General features: G+C 44.3%; 1 protein-coding gene across 1 annotated transcript in view; it reads right to left on the bottom strand.

Annotated features, from left to right (window-relative positions):
• Window positions 1–2,094: 2,094 nt before the first annotated feature.
• LOC137380771 (ATP-binding cassette sub-family A member 13-like) overlaps window positions 2,095–11,674 on the bottom strand; it is a 330,301-nt gene continuing 320,721 nt past the window's right edge. Inside the window, exons 71-72 of the mRNA XM_068053109.1 lie at window positions 4,626–4,763; window positions 2,095–2,489 (exon numbers count right to left, since the gene is read on the bottom strand). Of these exons, the coding sequence (XP_067909210.1) occupies window positions 2,406–2,489; window positions 4,626–4,763 (222 nt within the window). The 3' untranslated portion in view covers window positions 2,095–2,405. The remainder of the gene's footprint in view (window positions 2,490–4,625; window positions 4,764–11,674) is intronic.

Raw genomic sequence — 11,674 nt, 5'->3', positions numbered from 1 at the left:
TTTTATACTAATCCTACACTAATCCCATATTCCCAACAAACATCCCCACCTGTCCCTATATTTCCCTACCACCTACCTATACTAGTGACAATTTATAATGGCCAATTTACCTATCAACCTGCAAGTCTTTTGGCTTGTGGGAGGAAACCGGAGCACCCGGAGAAAAACCCACGCAGACACAGGGAGAACTTGCAAACTCCACACAGGCAGTACCCGGAATCGAACCCGGGTCCCTGGAGCTGTGAGGCTGCGGTGCTAACCACTGCGCCACTGTGCCGCCTCCTATCCCTAGTCGAACAGTTTAGATCTCAGCTACAGTGATATGTTGACTGCCTCTGTTGTTTATTTCACTGAAAAAAATTACATTTAACCTGGAGTGGACAGACAGTAATAGTTGAACATTTGTTTAAGGCACAAAGAAGTTGATTTCAAATTAGTTTCAAAGTGTTTTTACTGTATAATTTTCAAAAAAATTGTGTGACAGGAGAGCTATGGAACTAGAAGAAAATACTTACAGAATTATGTAGTTTAAAATGTTCATTTTCAATAAATTAATTTAAATCAATTTGATTGGTAGAATATTTTATCTTAAATGACATTACAATTATACTGCAGTGTCTGTGTCACATGATTTTTTAATCCAGAACACTTCAAACAGCCAATATAACATCACTTCTTAATGTAGTCAAATTCACTGTGAGAAAGCACTGTGGCAACTGGGCTCAGTCTCACATTAGTGTATGTAGAGCAACATATCAGAATATTCAACCCAGTTGTATAGGTGTTATATGAACGGTTATATTTAGTGCAGCTTTCAAATATTTGAATTTATAATATCTTCACAACTGGAAATATTCAACATCACCCCAAAGAACATGACTTTGACAACAACAAATCATAACCCGATTTCACCAATAAACCAACCAAAAATTAGTAGTTTAATGTAGTGAATTTAAGGAAAATAGATCAATTTCCTTCCACCATATTATGACATAAACAGGTTTGCATTTTATTTGTTTTTTTGAAATCCTGATCACATTAACTTCCAATACATGTTACACACAGTGATAAAAAAGGTGCATTAAGTGTAAACTCTGTCAGAGAAAAAGCTCAGTTCATAACATTTGTTTCATTTTCTTTTAAAATTAAAAGCATTCCAAAAGTAATTCTATTTCTATCTCTTAAATATAATGATGATAGATCTTTTAGTAAAATACAGGTCAGTTAATTTTCAAGCCCATTGTAAACAAATATTAACCCACCAAACTACTGTTTTTAATATCTATTTCTCAGATATTAAATTGTTCTGTTCTTTATTGTGATTGTTTCAAACTTTGCAATTGTAGATTTCTTACATGTCAATCATGGTATTCAATCAGAATGTAAAATTTTAAACCATACTAATGGAGAATTTGCAATAATTGTAAATAAATAAATGTAAATACACAATCAATTTTAATAAATCCAGTGTTTTCATTTCAAAAGTTAAGCGACTGCAGATTTGGTTATAGGAACTAAATGAAGAAATGCACAAAAGCAGGAGTATCTTCAAAATCCATTAACACATTTCTAGTGTTATGTTTTTAAAAAAAGCCCTTCTAACAGGCTGGATTTTCAGTCGGCCGTGGGGATGAGGTTCGGTGCGGGTGTGCTCGGATCGTGGATCAGTCTTCTGAAGTCTTCATGATGCGCTGGAATTTTTAAAGGGAAGGCGGCGGACGGAGACGGCAACCTGCACACCTCCAGTTTACTTGCTGTTAAGTTTGTTAACAAACTGAAGATATATAGAATCAAATTTCAAAGGCAATAAAGGGAAGAGCAAACGATCTGGATTTGTGGCTGCTGATGAAAAATCTTGCATAAAAAAGGATCGTCAAACTGAGGTGCTCGTGCAGTGACACAAAGTTGCCATCACTGAGCAAAGCAGCTTGCGTACTTGAGGAATGAGCGTGTGGGCACCTGTGTGGATCGTGAAACTCCTGGCCCTCTGCTCGTCTGTGTGCTCCATTCCCCCAGGCAATGGCAAGCCCAGTAAATGCTGCCGTTTGCCTTTTAAAAACATCCCCCATGACTAGCTCCCACCTCCTCCCCGTGCCCAGCACCCTTAATTGGGTGTCAAACTCACCTTCAGGCCAATTAGGGCCTTTCCCTTTTAAAATCGCATCACATCATTGACATTGGCGCGGTGTGGGATCAAGACCCGAAATGATCCAGCTGTCGGGTTCCTGAGGCTGGATTGAAAAGCCAGCCCAATGTGTCACTAATAAAATAAATGTCTGAGGTACTTAACTCTCACCAAAACCTGAGATCTAAACCACACATGATTTCTTCTTTAAAACAGTTAGGCCTGTATTTCATCATCAGCCCAATATTTTTTGTTTGTCCAAGTACAGTTCTTCAGTGAGTTACACAGGAAGGTTTGTTTCACCATTTTCTACAGCTGTTTGGTCCAGAGTTTCATCTAGCTGACGAGCAAAATTGATAAACACCTATTGAGTAAAACAAAAATCTTATTATATGTCAGATAGTTATTCAACTATTGTTACTATACACTCAACAGTGTAGATGGTAGAAACATACTGAATGATGAATGCTAGAGAGCAGGTCTGTAGCGAGTGATGAATGTCATAGAATTTTCCTAAAATCTGTATGAAATGCTACCATGAAATTTAGCAAGTTTCCCTGATTGCATGGAACTTCAAGGACTCTGTGTGAAAAACGTGTAGCCTTAGTTAAAGTTCTTAAAGTTTTACTGTGTCAGGCAAACCCCTAACCTGCCACGATTACGGCACACATGATTTCACCACATGTACATTAAAACTTACAATTGCAAGCCCCTGACTGGAAAGACATTTCCATGGTAACTAACAGTGTTGGAACAAGGGACAAAGAGCCATGCCCTGACTCATTCAACCAACAATGGACTTCTAATTACCAAAGGTTGAAGGTGGGGGGAGCTAGCATTCTAGAGACTGCTAAGGTACAATCCACAAACTTCACAGGATATAAGGAGCTAGTCACATGACTAACCTATTGGGTAACCTGGGAGATTTTTTGAATTTGAACTCTCAACAAAGGATTTTGAACTCAGAATGCCATGCGCTCCTGGAACTGAAGCAAGAAGACCTCTCTCCTGCCTGCTTCCATCTCCTTCCCATGGAACTGAATCTTGTGAAAACTTATGAAACTCAAAGAGAGAAAAGTTTCCTATGTGAACAAGGTTTTAAGAAGACTACTGGGCCTCAACGGAAAGCAAGACTAGTAACAAAAGGACTATAGTGAGCTCGAAGCACCCTAACAAGATATTGCCTCAAACCCCTCTCTAATATATTTTTTTCTTCTTTTTTCTGTTCCTATCTGCATGTGTATATTGTGTGTGCATGCTAGCGTGGGCGTGTCGTATATCCATAGGCATGAACTGTATTAGAGTTTAAGTTTTAATAAAATTTCATCTTCTTTAAACCTGAGAAAGCCTGTGTGAATTGGTTTCTTTGTCTTATAATAGGAAAACTGTGAACATGGATTCACAAAAAGGGGAGCTCAAAACACAGTGTGTTTAAAATTAAACCCTGTTACACTAAGACCAGGTGAAGACAGCAAAAGACCCTTAGACACATTCCTCACCTGGTCGTAACAACAATGAGGGAGAGCAAAGTACAGCAGAGTAAAGAAGAGAAAGATGAGAGATAGAGAAGGTTTGAGAAACTATCCCACATTTCTTATAAGAATAGGTAAATGAAAATTTTATTTCTGTGATATTAGTATTATTTCTGAAACCCAGCTGGCCCAGGCAACAGAAAAATCTGTGAACCTTCTGCAGTCATTTAATTTTAAAGGATGAAAAATCACATTCTACACATATGCATGATTTTCCAATAGGCACTTCCAGTGGACAAAGCTCAGTGCAGGAGAATACAATCAAAAAATGTACCATTAGGGATTCAATAGATTTGTAAGCACAACCTATATTTTGGCCTTCAAATGGATTCCCAGAATTTTATCTGCAAAGTCTCTTGATTTAACAAGTTCCAAGTAAAATCCACACTAATCTTACATATAAGACTCATGTTGTGAGGTCAAAATAAAAAAAATACTGCAGTTAAACCAACTTAGATCTCATAGGTTTCAGCGGTGACAGCGCCAGTGATGCCAGTTCTGTAGTGAGCTGTTATTTTGAATGAGAGATGACTTGCAGATTAGCCCTGCCAGCAGCAGTTGCAATCCCTATGTTACACATTGCAATAGCAGGAAATGAGTGTAGAATTCTTGACAGTCATATGTTTAAATAATATCTGATACCTTCATTCCCTTCAGTATCATATGTCAACGTAAGTACCCACTACTGACTGGACTTAGGCACACCTCAGCATCAAAGGAAACTGACCAGTCCGTGAGCGTAGCAAAAAGAATGAGCATGGAATAAGATAGTAGAAAAGGAATGTAAGAGAAAAAGGTCAAAGATATCACTTTGCCTAGTTTTTTTTCTTGTTTTGAAGCATGATGCAACTGAGATTTTAGTGGCTTGCATTAATAATGCACAAACATTAGCAGGTTCTGAGGAAACTATTTTAGATCTGGTAGCAGATGACCCCTTTTTGTCTGCATATCAAATGTTTGTACTGTACCTGGTCCAGAGTAGCTTGGCTAATGGAATAGTGTTTGATATTGAGTTCCTCTTTATTGTTCTGAAGAAACTGGAACATCTTTGCTAAATCGCCTTTTTTCTGTGGAACCTGATACTCCAGAGAATATTGATGTTGTTCCTGGAATAAAGGAATGCAGTAAAGGTGAATTACATAGATTACAATCTTACATTACAATATCGTATCATATTGAGTTGCAGACTGCAAATCTAGTCTTTTATTCTCCAGAACGGTGATGACCCTCGGCTCTCCCATTAATCACCCAGATTCAATTTAAAAACGCATCTCTTTTTTTCTTTCCTTTTTCCTTTGTATAAGAGGTCTTAAAATAAGCACATCTCAAGGACCTGTTGGTTTACACCCCAGAGTATTAAAAGAAATAGGTAAGGAAATTGCAGGTGCATCTTTCCAAATTTTCAAAAGTTCTCTGGATTTGGGAATTGTGCCTTTGGATTTGAAAATTGCAACTGTCTCTCCATCATTTAAGAAGGAAGGCAAGAGAAACAGGAGAAACAAGGTAAGTACAAAACTGTCATGTTAACATCAAATATCAGGAAATTACTGGAATGTATCAGAGACAGAGGGCAGAACTTTCAAGGGCCTGCGAAGGTGGGTCTGGAGGTGAGGAGGCCTCAAAAGGGAGGGAAATCTCATCAGGCCAGCTTCATGACTCATTACCACCTCCACAGAATTCTGCTTTGAGATAGGGTGATGGTGGGACTGATTATCCATATGGTTTAATTAAGGGCACACTCCCAGCGCTGTCTGGATTTTCCAGTCAGCATACAGGAAACTTGTTGAGCCAAGAGGTCTTCTGTGAAATGGTGGAAGGCTCCCAGTGGAAGGCCAGGTTGCCATCAGAGCCAGAGGCTCAATTCAATGAGGAAGGCACTGCACTATTAAATGGCAGCAGCCCCAGTAATGCCCATTAATGTGGGGGGGGGGGGGGGCTTTCCTCTTTCTGTCTAATAGCCTGAACCCTTTTGGCCCTTCTTATATCCCTCATTCATAGCCGACAACTGGGAATGGAGGTGCCCTCACACCTCCCTGCATAACCTCAGCAGCACACACCTCTGACAACGGGGCTGCCAATCTTTCAGTGCTAGATGGCCTCCTATTGGCCCTTCAGGCTTGGGAGCCCACCTGCCATTCTTAATTGGACAGGGGTCCTGGACGCAGCCACTTAATTGTCACCTTCTCTAAAAATTTCCCTTGGGGTCCCCCCTCCAGCATTTCTGGCATCCCGACTAGCATTTTGTCCAGCAGCGGGATTGGGACCTGGGATCAAAAATTCTGCCCAGAGTGATTGAACGTTAGGACAAGTATCAGATGATCAAAGATGGATTTGTGGAGGGTAGCTTATATCTTACTAATCTAGTGGAATTTTTTGATGAGGCATGGTGGGAAAGGGAGTGTCTATGGACGTTGTCTGTATGGACTTCCAGATATTTGATAAGGTTCCATACAAGAGATAATGAGCAAAAATGAAAGTGCACAGAATTGGAGTTAACCTGGTAACACGGGTCAGTAATTAGTTGGGAGATAGGAGACAATAGAGTAAAAGGGAATGTTCTCTGTTGGAATGTGACGTGGGATATTAACTCGGCACCTATACTGGGCCTTGGCTTTTTATCATACATATTAATTACTTGGATGGAGGCATAGAGAGTTGTGTAGTCAAGTGTGTGGATAATACTAAGGAAGGAGGCACAATAAGTTCTGTAGATGGGAGCAGCAAGTTACAAAGGGACTTAGGCCAGAATTTTACGCCTGCCCAAAGAGTGGGAAGGTGGCGGGGGGGGGATAAAATGAAGCGTGAGACTCCGGGGGCTCTTCCTGGCCCGCTCCCGCCTCCGCCATCACTTTAGGCAGGGCAGTGGCGGCGAAAAATGGCCCGCCCGTCCCAGGCCAATCAAGGCCCATAAGTGACCACTTAACGGCCACTTAAGGGCCTCCTCCTGCCACCACGGGGATTTTACCTTGGCTGGTCTGGTGGCCCAGGCCCAAAATAAGTTGCCTGACAAAAGCAGGCAGCTCTCTGATGGCCTGGGAGGGGCCATCATGAACAGGCACCCTGTGCCCGACAGAGTGCCACCCCTGCTTCCGCAACCACCCCCAAAACGCAACAGGCCCCCCCACTTTCCCCCAACTGACCAACCTTGCCTCGCTGGAGCCAGTCCGATCATCCCCAACAAGGCCACAAAAACTTACCTTCATTGCAGGGCTCCCCAACATCATCTTTTCGACGGCTGGGTGTAGAGCCAGCAGTGGCCACTGCTCCCGGTGGTGCTGCTGCGACTAAGAGCTGCCGGCCCACTGATTGGCCAGCAGCTCCATTAGGCAGGACTTTCTGCCTCAATGAGGAGGAAGTCCCGCCGCCTCAGACCAATTGAAGGCCTGGCGACCGCAAAATGCGGTCCGGATCCCCAGGCCAGGTGGAGGCGGGTTCGCTTCCAACTTTTCAGTCGGTGGACGGCTCCCGTCCACTAAGGGAAAAAGTCCGGCCTTAGACTAAGTGAATGATCACGATTGGGGCAGATAGATATCAATGTGGTCAGCTACTTTGGATCTGAGAAAGACAAATTAAGTATTGCCCAAATGCTGAGAGACTAGAAAATGTGAAGGAACCAACTAATTTACTTATAATCATAAGTTCTGAAGAAGGGTCTCTGACCTGAAACGTTAACTCTGCTTCTCTCTGCACAGATGCTGCCAGACCTGCTGAGTATTTTCAGCATTTCTTGTTTTGATTTCAGATTTCCAGTATCTGTGGTATTTTGCTTTTATTAAAGTAATTTACTTGTCCATGTACATAGATCGCAAAAGGCTATTGCATGAGTAGAGTGTAATCAAGAAGGCAGTGGCGTAGTGGTATTATCACTGGACTAGTAACCCAGAGACCCAGGGTATTTCTCTGGGGACATGGGTTCAAATCCCACCACAGCAGAAGGTGGAATTTGAATTTAATTAATAAATCTGGAATTAAAAGCTAGTCTAATGATGGCCACGAAACCATTGTCGATTGTGGTAAAAACCCATCTGGTTCACTAATGTCCTTTAGGGAAGGAAATCTGTTGTCCTTACCTGGTCTGGCCGACATGTGACTCCAGACCCACAGCAATGTGGTTAACTCTTACATGCCCTCTGAAATGGCCGAGCAAGCCACTCAGTTGTACCTAACTGCGACGAAGTCAATAAAAAGGAATGAAACCGGACGGACCGCCTGGCATCGACCTAGGCACCGGAATCGACAATGGCAAACCCAGCCCTGTCGAACCTGCAAGGTTCTCCTTACTAACATCTGGGGGCTTGTGCCAAAGTTGGGAGAGCTGTCCCACAGACTAGTCAAGCAACAGCCTGACATAGTCATATTCACGGAATCATACCTTACAGACAATGTCCCAGACACTGCCATCACCATCCCCGGGTATGTCCTGTCCCACTGGCAGACAGACCCACCAGAGGTGGTGGCACAGTGGTCTACAGTAGGGAGTGAGTTGCCCTGGGAGTCCTCAACATCAACTCCGGACCCCATGAATTCTCATGGCATCAGGTCAAACATGGGCAAGGTAACCTCCTGCTGATTACCACCTACCGCCCTCCCTCAGCTGATGACTCAGTACTCCACCATGTTGAACACCACTTGGAGGAAGCACTGAAGGTGGCAAGGGCACAAAATGTACTCTGGGTGGGGGACTTCAATGTCCATCACCAAGAGTGGCTCGGTAGCATCACTACTGACCGAGCTGGCAAAGTCCCAAAGGACATAGCTGCTAGACTGGGTCTGCGGCAGGTGGTGAGGGAACCAACAAGAGGGAAAAACATACTTGACCTCGCCCTCACCAATCTGCCTGCTGCAGATGCTTCTGTCCATGACAGTATTAGTAGGAGTGACAACCGCACAGTCCTTGTGAAGATGAAGTCCTGCCTTCACAACCGTCCATCGTGTTGTGTGGCACTATCACAGTGCTAAATGGGATAGATTTCGAACAGATCTAGCAATGCAAAACTGGGCATCCATGAGGTGCTCTGGGCCATCAGCAGCAGCAGAATTGTACTCAACCACAATCTGTAACCTCATGGCCTGGCATATCCCCCACTCTACCATTACCATCAAGCCAGGAGACCAACCCTGGTTCAATGAAGAGTGCAGGAGGGCATGCCAGGAGCAGCACCAGGCATACCTCAAAATGAGGTGTCAACCTGGTGAAGCTACAACACAGGACTATCTGCGTGCCAAATTGCGTAAGCAGCATGCAATAGACAGAGCTAAGCGATCCCATAACAAACGGATCAGAGCTAAGCTCTGCAGTCCTGCCACATCCAGCCGTGAATGGTGGTGGACAATTAAACAACGAACTGGAGGAGGTGACTCCACAAATATCCCCATCCTCAATGATGGGGGAGCCCAGCACATCAGTGCGAAAGATAAGGCTGAAGCATTTGCAACAATCTTCAGCCAGAGGTGCCGAGTTGATGATCCATCTCGGCCTCCTCCTGAAGTCCCCAGCATCACAGATGCCAGACTTCAGCCAATTCGATTCACTCCGCGTGATATCAAGAAACGACTGAAGGCACTGGATACTGCAAAAGCTATGGGCCCTGACAACATTCCAGCAATAGTACTGAAGACCTGTGCTCCAGATCTTGCCGCGCCCCTAGCCAGGCTGTTCCAGTACAGCTACAACACTGGCATCTACCCTGCAATATGGAAAATTGCCCAGGTATGTCCTGTACAGAAAAAGCAGGACAAGTCCAACCCGGCCAATTACCGCCCCATCAGCCTACTCTCAATCACCAGTAAAATGATGGAAGGTGTCATCAACAGTGCCATCAAGCGGCACTTGCTGAGCAATAACCTGCCCAGTGACGCTCAGTTTGGGTTCAGCCACGGCCACTCAGGTCCTGATCTCATTACAGCCTTGGTTCAAACATGGACAAAAGAGCTGAACTCAAGATGTGAGGTGAGAGTGACTGCCCTTGACATCAAGGCAGCATTTGACTGAGTATGGCATCAAGGAGCCCTAGCAAAACTGAGGTCAATGGGAATCAGGGGGAAAACCCTCCGCTGGCTGGAGTCATACCTAGTGCATAGGAAGATGGTTGTGGTTGTTGGAGGTTAATCATCTGAGCTTCAGGACATCACTGCAGGAGTTCCTCAGGGTAGTGTCCTAGGCCCAACCATCTTCAGCTTCTATATCAATGACCTTCCTTCAATCATAAGGTCAGAAGTGGGGATCTTCGCTGATGATTGCACAATGTTCAGCACCATTCGTGACTCCTCAGATACTGAAGCAGCCCGTGTAGAAATGCATCAAGACCTGGACAATATCCAGGCTTGGGCTGATAAGTGGCAAGTAACATTCACGCCACACAACTGCCAGGCAATGACCATCTCCAACAAGAGAGAAACTAACCATCTCTCCTTGCCATTCAACAGCATTTCCATCGCTGAATCCCTCACTATCAACATCCTAGCGGCTACCATTGACCAGAAACTGAACTGGAGTAGCCATATAAATACCGTGGCTACAAGAGCAGGTCAGAGGCTAGGAATCCTGAGGCGAGTAACTCACCTCCTGACTCCCCAAATCCTGTCCACCATCTACAAGGCATAAGTCAGGAGTGTAATGGAATACTCTCCACTTGCCTGGATGGGTGCAGCTCCAACAATACTCAAGAAGCTCGACACCATCCAGGACAAAGCAGCCAGCTTGATTGGCACCCCATCTACAAACATTCACTCCCTCCACCAACGACGCACAGTGGTAGCAGTGTGTACCATCTACAAGATGCACTGCAGCAATGCACGAAGGCTCCTTAGACGGCACCTCCCATACCCGCGACCTCTACCAACTAGAAGGACAAGGGCAGCAAATACATGGGAACACCGCCACCTGCAAGTTCCCCTCCAAGTCACACACCATCCTGACTTGGAACTATATCGCCGTTCCTTCACTGTCGCTGGGTCAAAATCCTGGAACTCCCTTCCTAACAGCACTGTGGGCCTACCTACCCCAAATGGACTGCAGCGGTTCAAGAAGGCAGCTCACCACCACCTTCTCAAGGGCAATTAGGGATGGGCAATAAATGCTGGCCTGGCCAGCGACACCCACATCCCATGAATAAATTGAAAAAAAGAATTGAATGATGGCCTCTATCTCAAAGAAATTGGAATATAAAATTGAGTAATTGATGCCTCATTTGTACAGAGCATTGGTTACACCCCACCTGGATTACTGGGAAGTTATGTTGGTCACTGGGAGGGCTGTCCTTATCCTGGTTTGAGGCTCCAGGTGGTATTGAAGGAGATGGCACATCTCCCTCACTACCTCCTTTGTGAAGTGTAACCTCCTGAAGCACTGTTCCCGGCTGATTGCAACAGGATCTCCAGGAGGACCCTTTCTGGGTAGTGCCTTCTAAGCAGAGCCCTCCTTTTCCTCCCTTCTCACAGTGGTTCCCCTCTTGGCCATGTCCTGCTCATGTAGCAGAGCACGTGGCACTGCAACTACTGCCTTCAAACCAATGAAAGACAATGTTATTTACTGCCTTCCTGTGGTCAGCAAAACCCTCCAAATTCCTCCAGCAACTCACCACAGTGAGCCCACAAACTTTGCCTGAACACAAGTCAAAAGCAACTCAACTGCAACTTATTGAGGGGCCTTTAAACAGCCCCAAACATGGCCATCTTGCTTCATATTGTGTGTTGTTTAAAGAAGATGTTGCCTACTCATTCTTTGACCAATTTTGGTATCCTAGCATATTTTTAAAAATTCTGTTCATGGGATGTGGGTGTTGCTGGCAAGGCCAACATTTATTGCCCATCCCTAACTGCCCTTGAACTGACTGCTTGCTAGGCCATTTCAGAGGGCTTTAAGAGTCAACCATATTACTGTGGGTCTGGAGTCATATGTAGGTTAGACCAGGTAAGGATGACAGATTTAAAGGACATTAGTGAATGAGATGGGTTTTTATAACAACTGACAATGATTTCATGGTCATCATTAGACTAGCTTTTTAATTCCAGATTT

The sequence above is a fragment of the Heterodontus francisci genome, chromosome 2 (assembly GCF_036365525.1).
Source record: "Heterodontus francisci isolate sHetFra1 chromosome 2, sHetFra1.hap1, whole genome shotgun sequence".
Taxonomy (NCBI): Eukaryota; Metazoa; Chordata; class Chondrichthyes; order Heterodontiformes; family Heterodontidae; genus Heterodontus; species Heterodontus francisci.
This window is presented reverse-complemented; position numbering and strand designations above follow the sequence as displayed.